The following is a 23,066-nucleotide window of genomic DNA, read 5'->3' on the forward strand; positions in this document are numbered from 1 at the left end:
AGCAAAATCCTCATAGAACGAGACCGCAGACATCTAGACAATCTTTGGAAATTAATAACCACAATCAACAAATAAATTAAGAGAAATCCTTTTTTTATAAAAAAAAAAAAAAACATACAATCAAAACATTGTGTATAAAAGACAAAGTCACATAAGCTCATTCCACCTACAGTAGAATCTTATCATTGTATCTGTCATCAACTAATCTGATGCTTGGGAGGCAAGACTAAGAGCCACCTACCATATGAAAATATGAATCTTAATTCATCTCACACTCAACCAGAATTATTTTCCAAGATGCCAGTTTCATGCTGCTCGGAGCACCCTAGATGCTGATTTGTGTGTTTTTTCTCTGAGAACCAAATACTAGCAAAAATAAAATAAAAAGATAATCAAAATAAACTCCAAGGCCTCTCTCATGGCAGTGCCCACACAGACACATAGCGATGAGGAGGTGTGTTTGCATTAGAGCACCCAGTGTTGAGATGAGAACCATTTTTTTTTTAGTATGCTCTCCTGACTGGACGCGGCCTCAACGTTATTTACCCGCTGTCGACTGCTAAAGCCTTACAAGTAAACATCGGTCCAACAAAAAAAAAGATGAAAAAACAAAATAATGAATCCATTTTGTTGAAATTCCATTCGACAACTTCATTATAAAACTACGCTGAATAACTAGGCAGTGATTCAGACAACAAACTTACACCTGATTGTAGTATATCATGGAATAAGCAATCATGTGCATGATCAAAGCTAGAAAGCCCATCAGTCCAAACATGGTAGAAACAAAAGGGGGAAATAATGGCCCAACATACTATTGAAGGGCTGACCCGTGGTGGCTACCTTTAGGTGTTCAAACCAACCACAAAAAGACTGGATTAATGCATGCTGGCACAGTTCAAAACTTCTTTCTCAAACATGAAGTTTCAATTTTATTTCTCTTTCTATGCTATCTTTATTACACAGCTGCCACTTGGAGTAAATAAATGTGCAAATATTTCCTTTTTCTCATCTCTATGAAACAAAATAGCTAAAGTAACCCCATTATAATACAGTGGAAAAATAAATATTTCTGTGGAAGAGGAGGCCGGGGACCCTTTTGCTTTTGTACACGCTGCATGGATGAAGCGTGATGGATACAAAAACAAACAGGATGCAGTGGCTTTTTTACCCAAATAAATGATAGTAAAAATAATAAAAATGGTGCATCCAAATCTTACCAATTGCCAGAATTGAAAAGCCAACACCATCGGAAGGGAAGCAGGGGGGAACATTTAAAATTCACAGGCCAAGTCCGACAAAGGCTGTAGGAGCTCGATATGACTGTGGTACTAAATTCTAGTGGCTTACATCACTTTGATTCCTTAGTATTGCTAATTCTCAAACTACACTGGTCATGACTCCAGTCGCAGATAGAACAAAATCCGACCGAGGTGAGTTCTGAAGACAGAGAGTGCCGAAAAGTTGACATCAGTGACCGGAAGTGATACAGCACACATCTCAAGGTGGTCTGAAGTTAACTCGTGACCAGAAGCATGAAAGGTTTTGTGACTCATTGAGAAAGGGAAAATAAGAATATGAAAACCCAGAGAATTAAAATATGAGCACCATTTTTTGGCATCTCCGCGTCCTTCTTTGGTGAGCAGGAGTGAGAGGAGTAGTGGTAGGAACAAGGAGGAGTACAAAGGAGGGGGTTTAGTGTTTAGCACTGGGACTTGAAGACAACGGGAGGACGAGGACAGCAGTAAGGCCAAGGTGAGTTAAAGAGAGGGTCCGTGTTGAAAACAGTAGCTCCGTCGACCAGAGAAGGAAAAAAAAAAACTCCTTGGCAACATATCAAAAAAGCACCAGCTATCAGTTTGAGTTACTAGCAGTCTCGGATTCATCTCGGACAAAAAGAAAATCCTATATATATATATTTTATATACACACTCTTACAAAAAAGAAAAAGAAAAATATCCCTGAAGTATTCCTCATGTTTGACAGTTTTTTTTTTAGTTTCTATTAAATTGAGGTTTGAGAAACGAGTGACGTGGTCAGTGACTCCAGCCCATTAGGTGGCTGACGCGGGCTTTCTCTGTCATGCGGCGCACCCTTCCTGAGCGGGACCGGCCCAGGTTGAGGGGGTCTTCCTTAGAGCCGTGGCCATCGTCCTCAGAGTCGTCCCCGTACAGAACTGTCCTGCGGCCCTGGTTGCGTGTGCTGATGCGGCGAGACTTGCCCTGGTTGACTCTCGTACTGCCTGCTACTGCTGCTGCTGCTCCTTCAGCCTCTCCCTGTACCTCAGAATTGTCCTCTTCATCAACCTGTTCCTCTTCTTCCTCCTCCTCCTCTTCTTCTTCCTCAGGTTCTTCCTCCTCATCCTCCTCTTCTTCATGTGTAACAGCCACTTCCTGCTGCTGCTCTTCCTCTCCCACATCTTCTGCCTCTTCTTCTTCCTCATCGACTTCCTCTTCCTCCTCCTCTTCCTCATCATCCTCCTCCTCCTCCTCCTCCTCCACTGGCAGCTCCACTCGTGCTCTTTTAGGTCTCTGCGCTACTTCCTCTTCCCCTCCGTTTTTCCTCTTCACCGAGTCAGCCACCTTGCCCTTGGCCGAGAGGCGCAGTGACGGGCAGTGGGCTTTGCTGTAGTCGTGGTCCCCGCCGCCTTCCACGCACTTCTCCATCTCGCTGTCGGAGCTGTTGTCGCTGTCCGACGATGACGAGGAGGAGGAAGACGAGGAACCGGAGGAAGAAGAGGAAGAGGAGCCGTTGGTTCCCGGCGCCTCCTTATCATCGTCGTCAGACCGCTGCGACTCTCGTCCGCGCCGCCGTCTGGAGCCGTTGCTGAGATGCAGCTGACGCCGATGCGCTGGTGAAACACGACAAAGCGATGATGGTTAGCTCCTGCACAACAACTTTAAAAGCAGGATTCCCACACATTTTAGTAAGAAGCTAGTCTGTTTTGCAATCACATGGCTCAATAATGCTGCATTTCTTTTGAGCGGTTATATTTGCCGTTCAAAAGCAAGCAAGATTTTAAACAAGAGTTAATTCAATAACTATTTAGTTAGTTCCACTTAGTTCATTCCAAATCGTTTCAAGGCCTGGAAAACTTTCAAATTTCATGAGCGAGGGAACCCTGTTGAAGTGACATCAAAGTGAAAGATGATACATTTGGTTTGAATCACCTGGCTTCTTCACTGGAGTGGCTTGGCTGCGGGTCACCCGTTGCGGCTCTTGGGTTCTGTCCTCGCTGCTCGTCCCTGAACTCGGGGAAGACGGCTGGCTGTCCTCGTCCTCTGCTTCTGCTACACTGCTGCTCTGCTGGGCTAAAGCAGCAACACAGGGCTAATTACTAATCAGGACTAATCGTGTTACTATTCAAAGTGCACCATTGGTATAATACATTACATTGGATCTTCAGTTATAACAGATAATGTCATAATTTAAATGTGCATTAAAGCTGAATATATATTTAACTGTAAAGTAAATAGCAAAAGGCAGGACAACATTTGTCAAGCTGGTAAGGTTAAGAAAGTAAATTACAAAATAATTTTCATTTCAATATTGGACAAAGACACAAGACCCTAAAGACACATTAAGCAACAACAGTCATACCCTGACATGGTCTCTGAGAACGGTTCTTGGTTGGGGTCTTTTTGGGCTTCGACACCTTCCCTGACTTGTGCTTCCCTTTAGGGCTGGACACATCAAAACAGAGGAGAGAAGCAACATTTCAGAAAAATTACACATTACATAATAGCAACTTAGGGTTGTCTGCAACTTTCACCTGCTTAAACATAGGACTTTAAAATGCCTTTATTGGCTAGGACTAGGACACCGTGTACACTGGGATGTAAAAAGGTAATTTGATAATGCGTACTGTCAGGTGACAGTGTACCTGGGGGATGGACTATCGGTCGGGGAGTTGCCTCCGTTGTGCAATCTGTTCCTGTAGCTGAGTCTCTGAAGAGTCCGCCGCTCATTCTGAATGGCAGACTTGTGGTCTGAGATGATGGAGATTATGCTTTTTTCAAAGAAGGCCGAAAGGCTTAATGTCATGGTGTAGATCTAGAAACAAACAAAATAGTAACAACATTAAGAAATCAGACTACAACTTTGACAGCTTGTTTTAATCCCAGGGATGCTACTTCACCTGTGATTTCTTGTTAGGCGTGTATGCTTTGGAGTTGCTGAAAATCAGACGAACGTCTTTGGCAAACTCCATAGGGTTTTCATAATTCCCTTCAAGCAGCGTCTCAGACACCGTACACAGGTCCATGGGAGTGTCAATGATGTCTCGATAGTCCTGAACAAAACAAGGAAAGGGGTTCAGATGTTTACCACCAGAGATTCTTAATCTACACCTGTGGCATTTTATACCTTTGTGGCTTTCTAATTGCAAGCAAACAGTTGTTTAGGGTTGTTTTACCGGATACTCAAAGAGATCCACAGGCCGCCTGAATGGTTGTGAATCTTGTGAAGATATCATGCGACGCAACAGCTCCCGGCATTGACCTCGCCACGCTTTCACATCCAAAACCACACCACGCTTCTTGGAGTTGGCTCCCTGGCAGCGAGGAAATAAAGTAAACCGGAGCTATTGCAGATGATTTCAAATGTGATTGTCAAAGATGGATTGTTATGATGAACTGGACTCCATCTTACCCGATGTCCTGAAGACGTTCCTGGAGTGTCAGAGTCCACGTCTATGTCACCCTGCACACAAACACAAACAAACTGAAATGACTATTTACAACAACAAAAAAACATAAAAAGAGCCATGAATAGACCATCAAAAGGCCTGCCTATACTTGACACAACTTTCTTACCTCATCTTCTCCACCACTGCTGACCTCAGACCTCAGTTTGAGATACAGATCCAAGATGTCCGTGCAGTTCTGGTCCCTGAGGTAGACAAGAGAGCCAAGGAATCAGACACGTGTACGAGTACTGATGAACGTTGTTACTGTAGTGTTGAGTTGGCTAGAACATGAACTTTGTGGAGTCTTACCCGATGTAGTGCAGGAGAACGTCAGTCACCACCTTTGCCGTTGCTACAATTGGGCTCTCGGGTTCGTTGAAGGTGCGGGCATTGTGTTCAATGTAGCGCACCTCCCACATTAACGCAGAGATCCGCCTGCAGCAGAGAAGAACATTTAGCACGTGAAGCTCAAGTGTCAACAATTTGGCATCGGGACTTTGAATATTAGAAATGTGTGTCTCTTTGCTCCACCTGTAAAAGCGGTTCTCCAGTCGCGTGCGGATAGTGTTGAGGTCCGTGGGGCAAGCCACCGCAGTGCAGTACAGAGGGTAGTCCCGCAGATTTACCGGTGACGCAAATGCCTTGGCTACCTCTGTGGAAAAACAAAAAAATTAGATCAAACATGGCAGACATTTTTTTTTTTTATCTCTAACACACAAACGGTGGTCAACCCTTTCGGTGGCCTACCCAGTGTAAGAAGCTGATCAATGCCGTGGATGACTCTATCGCAGTCTTCATCTCGCGTGTGAGCCCCCCACTCTCCCTCCTGAGGCTCGTAAAGCAGAGCCACAAGCTCCTCCTCCGCTACCTCAACGCCATCTCCAACCTGTTCTGGCAACGCAGCTGATAGCCACAAACAAGGACAATGAAGTAGGGTTTAGTTAGCTGCTATATAAATACATAATAACTACATTGTCAGACAAGCAATCCTGATAAAATATTTATATTCTTCTAAAATAACCAAGGTAGCCAAAGGTTATATTTACTACACATCTTAGTTCAATCTCAAGCATTAGAGTGTAATAAAAACACAAATATATACAGTACATGTTTAAGTGACTAAATAGTTTTTCAATGTCGCTGTTCTACTGAAATTTAATGGGTGAATAAATTGGCACTGGTTGAGTAACAAGGACAGCCAAGTGACAATTAATCAAAAGTCTTTTACATTTCAAATATAAAAGGACTACTACAATTATGTCAAAAGGAAACAACTGCTTCTTGAAAAGCAGGTCATACACAAGCCCCAACCACACCGAGTTCTACCAGCATCCAATGCGGAAGTGACCCACATTGCAGTAGCTTCCGGTGGCTACTACGAGGTGGTACCAAAAGTGAGCAATTTCTCTTTGACTCACTTGTTAAACAGGCTGTTTTCACAGTCTTATTAAACCTATTTTACGGGCTGGTCCAAAATACCATTCTATTCTGTATGTTTAGGTCATATCTCCATGACAACACTGAGGGGGTTGAATTTTTTTCTTACAGGCTAGTTTTTATTCTTTTGGAGGTTAAAATGTATGGATAATTAGGGGCGCGATCTATTGAGTGAAAGGTATACGCCTGTTGTCCCTCACTTCGCCTCATAGGTATACGTCAGCTAGATGGGCGTATCTCCCTCCCCCGACGTCACATCAATGCCCTTTTTTGGCAAGAGGAGTGAGGTGGAGTAAAAATCTCACAAGATGGCGACGCGCATAGGCCAGGAGAATGGGATGCAGTCTGAATAACTGAGGTCAGCCCGGATGCTACATCCATTTTATATACTATCTATGGTCATACATTATTTTGGGATACAGGACGTTCCTAAATGTGCATAAGTGGACACCATTTTGAAGATTCTGTTTTAAGTGTTTATTACACAGTATATATATTAATCTGCACTTGTCAAATGGGCTACAATTATGTTTTAAACTTTTCTGAAACCATTTGAAATGTTTGCAGATTTTGTCTGTTATCTAACAAACACACTGACTGACCTTCCTCAGGAATAGGCTCCATGTCCCAGGGACTCATTTTCTCCCGCTCGCCATTATCCCACCTGACAAAAAAAGAAGGAAAAGAAAAGATAATTATTAAACCTTTCAAATGTGTGCATTTGTTTGATTAAGTTTTAAGCAAGAGCAGAAAAGAACATGACATTTCCATTGTTGATACATTTTGTTGGAATAGAGTGCTCCTGCAGCAGCCACAAACAGTGAAAGGGATACAAACGTACTTGACTGCATAGCACTGAAACAGGCTATCTGGATACTCGGGCTGCAGAGGCTCCTGGTCCTCCACAGAGCCGAACCACCAGGCGTCGTCAATGATGCTGCGGAACCTCATACCTGAAGAGAGTGAGGTGTAAACAGGATCAAACATTAGTAAAGGAACATGAAAGCGAGTGGTTAACAAATGACTCCAGAAGACTAACCTGGCTGCCAGTTGTGCTCTTTAGCCTCGTTGTAAAACTGCAGCAGTACCAAAAAGTCAATGACATCTGGCATGTCGTGGTACCTACGGAGTGTGGGAATAGAAGAAAGAAAGAAATTAAATGCATGTGCTTCAAATTAACATGTATTATCTTGTACTGTGTATGCTGTATATACATGCTCACTTTAAGGAGAAAGAATCACCGGTCATCTTCCCTGAGACTGAGTCCAAGAAAGCCAGTTTTAGGCAGCAGAGGGTTGGGGGTCCCACTTCATATTTAATTCCAACCACCTTCACAGTTTCCTGGTCCTGCAGGGGAAAAACGGAATCCACAAAAAAGGTGAGATTCAGGATGAATGATACAGACAAAGAATACTATAGAATTTGTTGTTGTAGCTCATTTGAGACAAAGTCATATAAGAGCCATTTAAAGTTGAATAAGGGTTTAAGATTCTTTGAACAGAGGTTGTCTTTTTCTACAAGTTCCTTTCATTCACAAATGCTAATTCTTTTTACACGATCCAATAATGATTGTGCAAGAAGCCAAAGACAACAGCTGTATTGAAGATGCTACAAGCAGCAGATCTAGCTCCAACTATTGTGCAATGTTAACTTAAAAGAGTGATGTATTTTTGTTAATATATGTGTTATATTGCTCTATATTCAAACTAGGGGTGTGCACGTGTACACGTGTAACCGTTTAGTAAATCATAACCGTTTAGGAAAAATCAATAAACGAAAACCTTTTTTTTTTTCCCTTCAAATTTCAAAGTTTTTAAATATGTTCTGGAGACACGCGTTTATTGATTTTACATCACTAATAAACTAATTGGGGAGGATAAAAGCTAGTCTGCCGAGAATCTGTCTGTCCCTCGGCGAGTGTGTGTGTGTGTGTGAGTGAGTGTGTGTATCGGCGCACACACACACACACACACGGGGAGACGCCGTGCTGGGGCTCGACTCACAGCAACGGAAGAGTGATGAAAGATAACCTAAAGATTAAAGTTACCCGGTTGACGTGAACTACGCTCGTAAGTAGCCCGAACTTTATAACACCTGTTCAACATGCATTTAACGTGGACATGTAGAAAGCGATAGGCTATATTAATCAGGAAATGAATGAAGCGCGATTATGACGGCGAACGTGTGTGTGTGTGTGTGTGTGTGTGTGTACCATGGACCTATTATAAGAGGTGTGTAAACGAGCGTAGTTCATGTCAATTGTGTGTTTACAGGCGAACAAACGCGTATGTGTGTGTGTGTGTGCGCGCGCGCGCCTACAAGACGGCGGGGGCACGAGGACAATGACGTCACGGTTAACCGTGTACACGAAAAAAAAATTGTCGTGTACACGGTTAGGCATTTTTGTAAACGTTCACACCCCTAATTCAAACAGCATCACTTATACAGTGTGCTTAGTTCATAACACAGGTCTCTCAGTCACTCTGCTTTGCAGTATTAGCTCCCGCTGTGCTGAAGTACAGCCTCGTTGAGGGTCTCACCCTGAGGTCGAGTCTGTTCCATGGCTGTTTCTGAGGGTTGATGCTGTAGGCCTTGACCCTGCGGACTGCCCTGACGTAGGCCTGATGGCCCTGTTTGAAGTAGACAAGCTGGAGGAGGAAAGGAGACCCACCATCAAAATCTATGTATGTACTGCAACATTTTATTTCTGTTTGACATTAGAGAGACACCCCTTACCTCATCGCCCATTTGTGGAATAAAAGGGGAGCGGTGTGGGACGGTCTCCATTATCCATGGCGGTGGCATCCACTCCTCCGCATCAAGTCCAGCCAAAGAGGATGTGGGTTTCTGAGTAATACAAGTTTTTGTTTTTTAAATCTTGGGAGCACAACAAATATTTTCCTCAAAGATGTTGTCACTGGGAGTACGGGAATTGCAGGTCATGTTAACTCACCTGTTTGGTCTCCTTGGGCTTCTTCCTCTTCTCATTTTCCCTCTTCTTGGTCTCCTTTGCCTTGTCGTTTCCTTCCTCTTCCTCCTCAGAGCTGCTGTAAGCTTGGGGCTGCGCGGGCCTCCTAGTCGATCGCTTTGGCGGCTGGAGGTTGATGCCAGCATCCGCTGTCCAATCCGAATATTCACTGGAATCGTCGCTGGTGATGAAAAAAGCGTGCGTTTAGTTGGGTGACTACATCAAAACATGGCTCGGTCAAAAGATATTCACCTGGAACTGCTTTCACTCTGCCAGCGTGTTTCACCATCAGAGGAGACTTCGCTCTGCTCCGCCTGTTCTGCAGCCTGTCAACACACAAACACAGAGAGAAGATACCATTATGAATGGTGGTTAGCAGAAAGTTATTTATTCTGTTTAAACAACATTTAACTTTTAAAAAGCTCTCAAAATATCTTATGTCTGAAGATATATAGGTAATTTATATAGGTAATTTGCACAACATAATCCTGCAGGTCGTTTGTGGATATGTAGAGGAGAAAAGACAGAAACTCACATCTCCTTCACTGTCAGATTCTCTCTGGCTGTCAGAGTTACGTCGGTTGCTGGAGTTTCGACTCCTGGTACCGGGACGGCGGACTTGAGCTGAGCGAGTGGCGTAGGCGTGGCGTTGCTGCTTTTTCTTGGTGGGCCGCAGGGAGCGCAGGCGTGTAGTCAGCTGATCGCTCTACAAAATGTGTGGGAAAAAAAAGAAGGTGGAAAATGAAAAGAAGCGGAAAACTCTAAAAAGTTTTTATACCTTGAAGTGAAGGACAGTGTACCTTGGGCACACAGATGACTGGTTTCTTCCTCCTTTCTGCATTGTATAGAGAACATTCCATCTCCCCTTTGGCCTGCCTGCACTGCTCCAAAACTCTAAAAAAAATATATAAAATAATAATAATAATAATTGCCACAAGGATACGCACAGGATCTCCTAAAAACATACTTAAGTAGTAGTGTCCTTATACATGCATATAATGCATTCCCCACCCTCCACCTTACCTGAATATCCCTTGTGGCACTACATTGACCATCACTCTGCGGCTCCAGGCCAACAGGTCCCTCTCAGTGGCCACTTGACTAGGCAGGGCATTATGCTGCATCTGCCACACTTGCCCCCTCCTGCTTGTTCCGACGGGTTGAGACGGGGGCGACACCTCTGCTTCATCATCAGCTGAAAATAAAAGACAACAGTTGGTAAATAGAAGTTAACAACACAACAATTACAACGTTTGTATCCTCATGCTCACGTACAAAAAGGTGGAGTCAGTGATTCTGGAGAAAGCTTGTTGTCAAAATCTGTGATATTCACTGATTTTATCTTGACAACAAGCATTCTCCAGATTCGCTGACTCCACCTTTAACAACACTTGACTATTACAATGTTTGTATCCTTGTACAATGTAAGTAACACTGAACATATTAGACAAAGCAAGAACAAAAATCGCAGTTATGACTTACCACCAGCCTCTTCAGCCTCCACTTCTACGTTCACCGGCCCGTCCTGCTCATTCTGCAACTGCCTGATGAGATTGTCCAACAGGCTCTCTCTGTTTTCTGCCGTTTGCTGGCCGAGTACCTGCTCAACCAGCTCTCCTTCACCTAAGCAAGAAAAAAGAAGACCTCAAGTCAATACGATAAGTTATACGATAAGTTCAAACAAGGGCAAGCATAAGGAACGGTATGAGTAACGAGAGAGTGGGTCTTACTGTTAGCCATGTATCCTAGCTGGGGTACCAGCTGGTCTTCCATGCAGTTCTCTCTCCCTGGCACCAGGCGCTGGTAATGAGTAGGGTGAGGATTCCCATCGACGTCCACTAAGAAGGGCGGAGGCATGAGGTGTGGGGCTTGTTGCGTCTGCTCGTCCAACACGTAGCTATTGGCGTCGCGGATCAGTGGTCGGTAGTCCGTGTGGAAGAACATCTGGTCAGGAATCTGAAGGGGAAGCAAGAGTACACCGGTGTAAATAATGGAGGTAAAAAGAGGTCGAATTGTGCAACCTCTTCTTGAAAATAAGAACTATTGCAGAAGGATCTTTGGGGATACTTATGCTAATAAATTAAGGCAGTGTATTCATTTTGAAAGAAGAGGAACTGATGTGATTTTTTAAGGGTAAATATGTTTTAACCAACAGTTGTGTGCGTTTACCTTTTCGTATGGTCTGCTGCAGCCGAAGCCAAAGATGAGCAAATGGCCGTGTGAGTCAGTGCAGGCGAAATGCTGCCCATCAGCTGAGAACTTGCAGTCATAAATAGCACCGTGGCCTTGCCCTTCAATCTGAAAACAAGTATTTGAATATGCACTCAATGATAGTGTAAAAAATAAACACTACTGGTGTGGGTGATTCTCATCGTTGTTGTTCTCATTACCATGTTGAAGTAGTTGCGGATTTTGGCTCCTTTGGCCAGGTCCCACATATAAATGTTGCCGTCGTGACCGGCCGATAGCATGATGCGGGAGTCGAATGGGTGAGCCTCCAGCACAAACACCTCATCATCATGACCCTTGAAGAGCGAGAACAAAGACATTCACAGTGGTCAGTTTCTCAAATACAGACAATGTATTCTTTGTTTTTCTTTTACTAGAGTAGAAAAGTCAGCCTCAGCCACTCACAGATAAAACGTGCAGCAGCTGTCCAGTGGTTGTGCTCCACACTTTGAGCAGGTAGTTTGACACTGCTGTGATGACGGTGCGGTCTGCACGGTCCCAGGCTACCATGGTCACAACTAGCTTGGTTTTATCGTCCCCATTGGCAACAGTGCTTCTGAAAGGAAAAATGTCCAAACAGATATGAAGCACCATGTAGTTTATGGAAACAGTAAAAGCGTTGTAAAACTCTGTTATAGGGCCCACTCTCTTACCCAGGCAGCCTTGCAGCGATGTCTAATGTGACACTTTTCCATTCTTGTTGCTGGTAATGCCAGATCCTGGCTGTGCCGTCACGACTGCCACTGACGAACCTTAGGCTGGACACATATCCACATTAAACTGTCAGAGGCTTGCAAACCACAGGAAAAAACACAACAGTTTGAAGTCTATGTAGATCAAGCACACACTCACCTGTCACTGTTATTGCTAAACTGGACGACAATAACTTTATCCTAAAAACAGAAAAAGAAAACATATGAAAGTTATAGGGACCTTGATCAAATAAAGTATAAAAGGTACAAGAGATTTGAACAACACTGATGCAGCCACTGTGTTTCGTTTCTTACCGTGTGAGCGTCCATCTCAGAGACCTTCATGGGAATTTCAGCACCAAGGTAGTAGACCCTGATCAAATGATCTGTGCCGCCCGTAGCCATGAACATACCACCTGTAGACAAGAATAACACATTCAGTCTATTAAAATGTCTGTGTTCTCTTGTTCTACCGCTATTTTTATATCTTACCAGTCAATCTTAAAACTAACTTTAAAAACCTTTCCTGTTTTGCAAACAGATAATGACAAACCATTTGCATAATATATAATGCCTAATCTATAACTATTTGCCAGCAGTTATTGTGTCATTGAAATAACATTGTCACAGTAAGAATCCCTATTTATTTGTTTTAGTAGGCTAATGTTGATGCATAAAACTGATGTTGAAACTACGCCATCACTTTCACAATACATTTTTGTCATTACTTTTTGCAACTGGAATTTAAAAAAAATAAACATTTGAGAGAAGTTATGTCTGTGCTTTCTGTGTTCGCAGCAGTTTAGGACTAGTACACATGGAAACTGTTATGTTGAAAATGAAATGCACTCACCACAACTGAAGGAGGAGGTGGAGACTTGTACTCCGGGACGTGACCGCTCAACAAACTTGATTGGTTGATCACTGAGGAAAGAGAGGAAGCACAAAGGCTGTAGTTATTAAGATGAACAAGTGCAACTCTGTGTGACAAAGTGTCCTATCTGTCTGACGCTGGGAGCCATGTTTCAAACACTTACTTGAACTTCATGGTGAGCGAGTGCCACTTCCAAAAACACACCATTCCATCTGCACCGGTGGAGGTAAGATACCGTGTTGTCCCTTTGATGGCAGGACAAAACTAAGTGGATAGAAAGTCAGCGTGGGTTAATAACGACATAACGAATAATGAAAGTTGATATAGGGCAGAAAAAGAAAAATCTATGCGTTTAAGTCAATATTAGAATTGAATTTTTTAAATAACCCTTAAACAAAGACTCACATATTTTCTTGAGTTATTGATTTAAAATGCATCAGTCTCACCATTATGGATGTGATGGAGGCAGCATGGGCCTGTAGGACAACGATGGGTGCACAGGTCCGTAGGCACCACACTCTAATGGCTTTGTCGCAGCTTGCTGAGGCGATGAGAGTATTCTCGTGGTTGACGGCCATGTCACAGATCTCTGCCGAGTGGCCACGGAGCGTTGCCAAGAGCCGGCCGTCATCTGTGGCCCAGATTTTCACCAGGCAGTCATCAGAACCCTAAAACACATTGGCAAATGCATTGCAAGCTCATGCTTTCCTGAACCACCTGTAAAGTTCAAGATTTTTTTTGGCAATAATCATCTGGCCCAGAAATAGTCACTTACCGTAAATATCCGACGGCCGGTGCGGTCAAATGCTACACAGTAGACTGAGGAAAGGTGGCCGAGGATACGTTTGTGTATCTTCATGTGTTGGTAGGAGGAAGACGGCAAGGCCTGGCTGAAACGAGCAGTGCCTGTGGCCTGGCGGGCACCCATGACGGACACTTGATATAATGACACAAGAGAATAATTGGTAGAAGCAACAGACTGTTAATCAGGACTTACTTTACTGACTTTTCTAGAGGGGTTAGGTCATCTAAAAGGGTATGAATATTAATAATAAAAAAGTTTCCCATACCAACATTGGGAGGACCTCCATTGATGAATGGAGGTTCTGGTGGACGTCCTCGGTGGAGTGCAGCAACAGCTGAGCCATTGCATATTTTGTGGCTACAACCTTTATTATACAAAAGGTGAATAAAAAAAAAGTAAATAGTAAAGAATTAAAAATGTTTGGTTTGAAAACATAAAAAAATCTATAAAAAGGACAAGCCACATAAGCTCAGAGCTATGGTAATGGGGTGGAAATGCTCACTTTTGGTGGTACGAAGCAAGGACTGTCTTCCCAGCCCCACAAGTGTCTGTACTCCAGGAACACTAGGTGGGATCTCCTTCTCTATAAGCGGGCCTATCCGCTTGCATACACGGAGCAGATAGTCTGCAGGAATGTGCTGGTTCAAATTCACCTGCAGGAGTCACAGATAGATGTTACAATGTAATTCAATAAACATACTGTATAAAAAGGATATTCTAACAACAAACACAAAAACAGTATCATCTCTGCTGCATTCTCAAAAACTGCTAAAAAAACTGCTAAGTCACTCTTATTTCCCCTTAAACAAAATAAAAGTTTCCAAAAGAGGAACAGAATTGAATCGCACAAATATTTTAACATACCACTAAGCCCCTGGCTGGCTCACATCTATTTGTACCCTCTCTTGGAGTTAGGGTAAAAAAAACAATTTTCTGTTTTTAAGTAGGCCTACAGTAGATCATAATATAAGTGGAAATGTGCACATTCACAACAAACATAATAATTGTAAAATACAATTTAAACATGCATTGAGTGTTACATAAGCATATAACTATCAAGTTCTCCTTGAACTATTTATTTTCTCTGTTTCTGTATATTTGTTCATAATTTGAAGAATGGGGATTTGAGGCTTTGTAATGCTGTAAAACAATCGAGATGGAAAGGGAGGGAGAGGGGAGGAAAAGGGAGGGTCAGTGAAGCTATGGGCCAATCAAAACAGCAGCCTCCTATTCTTCCGGTTCGCTCGGAAGCTCAATTGTGATTTCATAGGTTCGAGCAGGAGACAGACAGCGCTTCGAGTGTGGTTCATCCAATCACTACCCGCCCATTTCTCGATTCTCCTCCTATTAGCCCACACAAAAGCAGAGCCTGAATATAGTCGTTTGTCAACAGGCCTTTACAAATATAAATGTTTAAAAGTGTTCTAATAAAAATAAAAATACATTTTCACCACAGAGTCCGCCCGGATGCCAAATTTTATTTCAAAAACGTAAACATCCGCCGATATGAAATCGTTGAATAAAATAGAAGTTATGATCTTTATTTGATGAAAAAAAAGTTAATTATGACAGTTCACACTCACCCAGTCTTGGAAGGTCCGTTTGTAATTCTTCCCGTCCCAACTCCATCGTTGAGGGACCAGCTATAGTTAAAAGACAAGTCGTTAGAGAAAAAACTGAGCTTAGTCCCGACTCGGCAACGCGATCGTTTATCTAACAACGGCCAAATACCGAAACGTTTCTTCGAAAAGCGGTGAGATAGGGAGCAATATTGAAAGCACACAGGACATTAAAAACAGAAATATCCGGCTGAACCTACCTCATACTCCTCCAGCTCCTGGATCAGGATCTAACAACACACAAACACAGTTAGCGTTAGCAGCTAGCACCAGCTACCTTATATCTAAGGATACTAAAAAATATATTACTTATTGTAAATGTGTTACCTGTGCTGCTTTTGTACAAGGTCCAGACTGCAGAAATCTGGCAATGAGGTAATACAGTTCTGGGAGGAAAGAAGAGGTGTATTAGCTTGGTTCTTACTAATGTTAGCAATAATATTAGCGAACGGTAGCCAGTTCCCTCGGTTATTCCATCTCCCTGCAAACTGTGTAAATGCAAAAATTATTTCTTCGCAAAGTCAACGCTCGGAACTCACCAGCTTCAATTTGTGATACCTGTTCTCTTGCCATCACTTGATAAGACGGGCGACATTAAGACAAACTGTTGTTTTGGCTCGCTCGTTAGCCGCCGGCTAGCTAATAGTAGCTAGGTGAGTGTTTTAGCTAACACAGGCTCGCGAGTGGCCTCCTCCTCGTCTCCACCTGGTGCTTTGTGTTAGCGCCCTCCAGTGAAACAACACAACACTGGACGGACTGTTGTCATTATCCAAAATATATGATAAATATTCAAATGCTGGCTTACATCTTTGATGCAAACAATTTCTGACACAACATTGGGGATATATTTCAATATGCTATCAAACGACGCAATAAATAGGCACATTTCAATTTAATGTTTATTTTTCCTGAAAATGTATCAGTTTCCAAGAAATATTTTATGTTTGTTGTTTTGGGTGGCCGGTGTCATCTAAGACATGTTGAGAAAAACAATCCTTTTCGTGATTTACCAAATGTTACTCTTAATGTTAATGTCAAGTAAAAAAGAAAAAAAACATTTGTTTACACACAGTTTCCCAAAAGAGGTGTCCTATTGACTAATTTTCTATTATACAATAACCACATTCCTGTTTGCTAGTGTGGCCATATTTGGAGACATCACTCTAGGGATAGCGTCTAGGTTTAGTTGTGGAAGAGGCCTCCTTGACCTTTAGCCTGGTCCAACCAGACCACCGTACTTCATTTCATTTGTACAGAAGAGGGAAAATGAAATTTGTGCGGAAGTAGGTGGGCGTGCGAAGCCAGGCTACTTGACCTTTAGGGTAACAAAGAAAAGGTGCAAGTTATATTGTAGAGTGGATCACACATTTCCAAACTTCACAGCAGGAACCAAATCACCCTTGCTACATTTCCAGAGGTCTTGTCTAAAAGACTGAGTCTCTTAAGGATTATGACACATTCATAAGGAACTGAACATCACAGACATCTATTTTCAATGAATTACATTATATTTTTATTTAAGTACGATTCTAAAACAAATGTTAGAGTACACTAATGAGACATATGTTTAAGTAATTGAAATCCATTGATAAAATGTAAATACAATTACAGAAAACATTGCCATGCTTGCTTTTGCACCTTGTCGAGGTAAACATTTAATTACATCAGCTGAAGGTTTGACAACATCTTTATTTTCAGGACATCACAGGTTAATAACTCAGACAGTGCTTATCATAACTGAAAAGTAAACAGTCCATGTCCATTACTATAATGCATGTAAGACACAACATTTCACATATGTCCACAATGTGATATTCCAATGAAGTTGAAGCCCGCTTACTGCAAGGACCCTTCAATTCCTTGAAAATCGCAATATAATAATAATAATAATAATAATAATAATAATAATAATAATAATAATAATAATAATAACAATAATAAATAATAGAAAAAGCAAAAAAAGGATGCAAAAAGAGTCCTATATATTTAATGTTATTCCATCTGACACTTCAGTGCAGACATCAGACCTGGCAAGCCTCCTGATTCACAGCAACCACTCGAATAAAGTTTCATCCCTGATTTCCTGCCAAGCAATGAGACGCTTTGTGAGCTCTATATAACAGAACATGAGAAAGCATCCGAGTCACACAGAAATCAAGGGGCACTCCACTAATTGTACATGTCAAAGTCGGTTTACTAGTCATGTGGAGAACCACTTAGCTGGTGTGAAGCTGGAGAAGCTTTTTTAAATAAGAAAGAATAACTAAGTGACACAAAGTAATTTCAGATTGGGCGGATATGGTGCTTTTTACTTCACTATATGTATTTCATAGCTACGGTTAGCTTCTTTGCAGATTAAAATTGTTGCTATCTACCGAACATTTATGAATCTATAAAATATGAGGCACTGCTGTATATGATAGCCTACTACCAAAGTAGGCTACATACGGTAAATTAAAATTGAGCTCCACCTCCAGCAGTTAAAAAGTAAGTAGCCTAGCATAAGTTCTACTTATGCTTTAGTATCTATCGTGCAGGTCACTTTAAAGGTGCAGTGTGTAATATGACATCATCAAAAAAGTTCTACAAAGTTCTAGAATGCAACACTCCCTGGGTAACCCCAACCCTTTCGAATAATAACAGAAGCTACAGTGGCCTTCAAGGACAAGAACAATTCTACATTTTAAACAATGCCCCTGATGACATTCCAACTATGACACTTTCAAGATGGCGGCACTAGGCCCTGGTCCAAAATATGCAAAAATATGGACATATATGAGACCCTTTCTAAGGGAAAAAATAATAATAAAAAAAAATGTTTTCAGCTATTATGCACTAAATTAAATGTACTTATGGATATTATAATTACTTTCTACAAACTCTGCTAGGAAATAAAACCCAAAATTCTACACACTGCAGGTTTAAGTACATTTTGATAATGATACTTTAACTTAAGTTACATTTTAGAATTTTCCTATTAAAAAAAAATATTATCCGCTTTTTTTCTTTTAAAAGTAGCATTTTCACTAATTAATGGATATAAATAATTCTTCCACCACTAACTAGCACTCATCTAAGGATGGCTTTACAACGCGTCTAGGTTTAATTGTGGAAGAGGCCTCCTTGACCTTTAGCCTGGTCCAACCAGACCACCGTACTTCTCTGAAGCGCACCTTCAGTTCATTGAAAAGGCATTTTAAAGCACCTCCATGTACACGAACACTCACACGCGTGGCGTGCTCACATAACTTTATTCGGTATTTAGTCCAGGGGGCGGGACTCTGAGTGTGGACTCTCTGTGGCTGCAGGAAAGTCCTCACTCAGCCTTTAGCTGTGTGTGCGGACGGGATACGGTGATCAGCGGTCTATGTAAAGTGTGAGGTCGGTGCGTACGATCAGAATCTCAACAGGCTGCACCCCCGACGCTCATCATTACAGCGAGCCGCACTTTCATCCCTCAGCAACTTTTGGAAAATATAGGAGTTTTGTTTTTGGTCTATTACAGCCCCCTTTCATTTCTGTTTGGATTTGTCTGACCTATGCTATATTCCACAAAATAAGGTAGGCTACGTTTTCATATTTCATCTTGGGTGTGTGTGTGTGTGTGTGTGTGTAGTTTTTTTTCTTTTTTCTTTTTTCTTTTTACTCGTGTTAACTGTTCTTTCCCCATCATCACGGTCGTTACAGATGAATCTCCGCGTTAGCTAATTTAAATGGTTGAAAAACAACAACAACAAAAAACATTAACAGCTATTAATGGAAGAAGAAACTCACAGTTTACAGAGTTTTCTCCTTTTCCGAGTCTTCACTTAGCTTTATTTGCTTCACAATATTTAAAGCTGCGTTACAACATTGTAATAAACAATTTTTTCCATCAGTGGATACCTGTTTCCCACAGCCTACCTAGGCTCCAGTAGGCTATGTGCCTAATTAATTCTAACCAAAACCAAATCAAGATTTGGATCACTGTTCACAACATAGGCCTAGGTATTTTTTACTGAATGACATGTCCTCTTGTATTAATATTATGTTGAATAGATTGACCTTATTAATGAGGAAGCCTTAAATGTTAATGAAATCATACATTTTTCCTCTGTTTCCAATGATACCGGGTTAATTGAATTGTTCTCTCGTGATCACCAGATAGGCTCATTCACTTGTTATCATTAGATAATAGCCTGTTTCTTGTTACTTATTATTAAACGCAGTTATCTCAAGATCACAAGTTAATTAGGCTACGAGTAAATTATTTTTTTAAATCTCCGGATCACACAAAACTAGGGTTATCTCGATATAATCACCCCATCACAACAAAACACAACTCTCATTAACCAGTTTATCATCTTGTTTTCACGGGAAAACCGAGGAAATAAAATGTATGATTCCATTTCCGTTTAAGGCTTCCGTAGTATTGAATTATGAGTGGCCTTGTGAGTGAGGAGACTTAACAGGCCTGCATACATTTCTCCAGAATCAATCTAGTGTGAGAGGCTGGATGGTGTGATTGCTCAAAAAATGTAACAGGAGCTTGTCAAAGACTCCTGTCATTTTGTTGGGGGCCCTGGAATAATAGAAAATACCCATGCTTGTTGTAATAGGGGGTTAAATAGGGGCCATGGTCTTTGAGTTGCAAGTCATGTCAGTGTCCAAATTATTATTCGTCATGTGTCCTCCTCATTCACGCACAGTTAGCTCATGCTTAGGCTTGTTGCGTCAGAGCTGAGGTTGTCGCCCAGCAGACGTAAACAGTGATGGGGTGGGTGAGAATGTGTGCTGCTGACAGCAAAGTGCGACCGGCTGGGCTGTTGCATGACTGATTGAACTGGGCTGTTCACTGCACCATATGCTTCATTTTTTTTTTTTTTACATCATGCTGTTGAACAATTGGGCCAGCCTCATGACTCAATGCTATCCCCGACTCCCATCAGCTCATTTTTTATCCCAGTTTCTAAATCCAACAGTATCAATTTACACTGTGCAATAGATGGATCGGTGTCTTCCATTTTGGTATATGAGGTGTGCCCCTGTGGAAACTGGGGTCAAGGGGTCAATCATGATCCTTATCCTTTAGGCGCGAGCATGCACCGACCGTGTCTGTTGAGGTATGTGAGCCTGTGCAGGCCCTGTGGGTGTTTGACTTTTAATGTCAGTCAGGTCAACCTAGATCTCGGGAGAATGGTTTTGAGGTTATCAGGTCATATGGGGTTTAACAATGTATAGTGCTGTTCACCTGATACATGGTGGGCTGTAGTGGAATTGGATGTACACAGAGGAAGGGTCAAACCCAAGACATTGTCCTGGTCCACTCAGTAAAACTGGCAGTTGTTATTGACATTTAATTATCTATGTGTATATGTATGGTATATTCATATAAATCATTCTCATTATTATGAGATACTATGCTTTATGATAATGATATCTTGAATGTTCTAAATGTTTTCATGTCTCTGGGAGTCCTACCGAAATGTATGAACTCCAGTACAATGACAATAAACTACTTGAAAAAAAACGTGAAAAAGATAAATTCCACAGTCTATCCATTAATCTTAATGTAAAAAGTCATTCTTTTTTTAAAGTTTTAATTATAAGATCCTTTTTCCTCATAACTAATTCTTACCTCATGATAATGTCTTATTAATCTATAGCTATGAGACAATTTTTTCTCTTTCTCGCAATAAGTTCACCCCATACTCACGGGTCTCGCAATCTCTTTGACAGTTTTGGCCTTTTCACCATTTATCCCTGTATTGTTTGTGGCATTTGCTCTATCTGTGTCCTTATTTTTATATTTCTACTGTTCTCCACTGCCTTTGTATGTGCACAGAATAACAGCCTTGTATTTCACTGTTAAGAGTGGCTGAACATGAAGCCTAAAAGGATCTTTTCTTTTCTTTTCTGAGACGTCACTGTCTGTGATCATTGGTATTCTCTCCTTTGCTTGCAGTGCTGTGTCTGGGTTTTTTCATTGTCCCTGCTGAAACTATGCGGTGGTGAGTGTTAGTTAACTTATGACACATGGCTTCCTCTCTGATGTTACAGAGCATGTTGTGGGAAAAGTAGGTTACTGGGCCATGTCCTGCAAGCTTAAAACTGAACGCTAGTCAGAATTTTGCTAGAGCTGCTTACTTAGTGTGACTGGGCATGCACAAATGGTGTAGGTCGGTGCAGTAGGAAAGGGATCATTTCCACCGTTCTGTCTCTTTAAGAAAGCAGAGCGGCGATCCACATAGAATAAATGTTGAATGTACAACCCATGATGATTCATTTCAAACACACACACATGAAATGGAGTGAAATCTGACAAAAGGTGGACTAACGTCACAGGTTGCAAATTACTAAGACCTACTTACCTCAAACATCTGTGCTCATATCCCTCTGTATGTGAACAGCCTATTTTTAGTATGTACATAGTACTCATAATTACGTGTAACTTACCCACATTAAAACCAATTTTCTTTCTCATGTAGTAATACTTATTTAAATGCTGGTTTTGATAAAGAAATAGACATGTGGACATGTGAGTGCTGTATCGTTTGGGAGGAAGTTCAAGATATAAATATGGAGCTTGTTTCTCAACATCTTAAACCTTTGGAATCGTGGTGTAAGATTCAGTTTAGTATTATATGCAAACTCTCATGTTACTTACTTTTGTGCTTGCTTCCTGCGTGGTACCTATAGTCCATATGGGTCCTATTGTTATTTACACTTATAGCTATAACAATGACTTCCCTTGGGAATAACAAACTTGATCTCATAGGCTAGCATATCCTATTGCGGTGTGTGTTTTTCTTTAGAATATCAAGTGTCTTTCATAAAGCTTGATGTAAGATAGAAATTATATTCTTACCAAAACTTCTAGCATAAAAAACAAACAAAAGAACAATGGGAAACCTTTCTTTATCCAGGTTAGTTCCACAGGGATCGGTCATCCCATTAACAAGAAATACCTGATCTAGAAATCAGAGGCAGGCTTAGATAGACAGCGCAACAGTGAACACATTTCATGGTAGTATATTAAAGTAGAACAAGCTGAAAGAGATGGGAAACAGACACTCTGACTATATTAGGCAGGCATCAAAAGTATTTGTAATTTCCATCGGAGCCAGAAAAGGTTTTCATGCTCCTTTACCGCCAGTTACAATCCTAACCCTCTGTCTGGCCCCTAGAGACAGTTTGCACTTTTTCCAAGGAAAGCAAGTCCTGGAATACTTGGAAACCCACAACAAAAATAATATTCCCTAACATAAATCATTTTGAGACAATTACGTTGCAATATTATGGCATATGTCATCTTGAGGTTACTTTCCTACCTCTGTCTAGAGAGCAAAACATTCAACTGACCACATTAAAAGCGAACATGTCGTTTTTTCCTCTTTTAGTTTGACTGGAGTGAATAACTCATTACTATCTGTCATGGTCTGTGATTTTCTTTCTGCCCACTGTGGTAGAGTCTCCTCTTGCTTTTGATTTGACCAATATTTCTAGAAAATATTTATTTGACGCTAGCCTTTAAGTACACCGCACTTGTCGTCATCAATGTAATGCCGACACGCAGATGTTTTGGTATTACCACAGCCCTGGTACAATATTTTTTTACTCACTCTCCCACAACCCTCCTTGTGATACGTTTGTATTTATGCTCAAATAAGGGATGAGCATTTACTTCCTTTATTGTTAGAAAGCTTAATTTGCCTCTGCTGATAGCAACAGTCTCCGTGTATCTTTCCAAGATGACTAACAGCACTACTGTATGTA

General features: G+C 41.5%; 2 protein-coding genes across 2 annotated transcripts in view; one reads left to right on the plus strand and one right to left on the minus strand.

Moving 5' to 3' along the window:
* Positions 1 to 82: 82 nt before the first annotated feature.
* On the minus strand, positions 83 to 15,969 carry brwd3 (bromodomain and WD repeat domain containing 3). Its single transcript, XM_080041387.1, has 40 exons — positions 15,851 to 15,969; positions 15,639 to 15,697; positions 15,512 to 15,541; positions 15,276 to 15,335; positions 14,195 to 14,345; positions 13,958 to 14,056; positions 13,663 to 13,823; positions 13,334 to 13,555; positions 13,051 to 13,151; positions 12,867 to 12,937; positions 12,329 to 12,429; positions 12,174 to 12,214; positions 11,975 to 12,079; positions 11,727 to 11,877; positions 11,483 to 11,617; positions 11,262 to 11,390; positions 10,823 to 11,048; positions 10,575 to 10,715; positions 10,116 to 10,287; positions 9,893 to 9,986; positions 9,628 to 9,798; positions 9,345 to 9,418; positions 9,078 to 9,273; positions 8,861 to 8,971; positions 8,665 to 8,772; positions 7,347 to 7,471; positions 7,164 to 7,246; positions 6,966 to 7,077; positions 6,727 to 6,788; positions 5,435 to 5,590; positions 5,219 to 5,339; positions 4,997 to 5,122; positions 4,815 to 4,890; positions 4,651 to 4,701; positions 4,415 to 4,552; positions 4,139 to 4,291; positions 3,884 to 4,053; positions 3,601 to 3,683; positions 3,171 to 3,311; positions 83 to 2,851 (listed from the first exon to the last, which is right to left on the minus strand). Exons 1-40 carry the CDS (start codon positions 15,882 to 15,884, stop codon positions 2,037 to 2,039), a joined length of 5,355 nt encoding a protein of 1,784 aa, XP_079897513.1. The 5' UTR covers positions 15,885 to 15,969; the 3' UTR covers positions 83 to 2,036.
* Positions 15,970 to 18,742: 2,773 nt separating this feature from the next.
* npas2 (neuronal PAS domain protein 2) overlaps positions 18,743 to 23,066 on the plus strand; it is a 37,510-nt gene continuing 33,186 nt past the window's right edge. Inside the window, exon 1 of the mRNA XM_080040791.1 lies at positions 18,743 to 18,872. The gene's annotated coding sequence lies outside the window, so the exon portion shown is untranslated. The remainder of the gene's footprint in view (positions 18,873 to 23,066) is intronic.

Source organism: Ammodytes marinus (genome assembly GCF_949987685.1).
Source record: "Ammodytes marinus genome assembly, chromosome: 14".
NCBI classification, from domain to species: domain Eukaryota; kingdom Metazoa; phylum Chordata; class Actinopteri; order Uranoscopiformes; family Ammodytidae; genus Ammodytes; species Ammodytes marinus.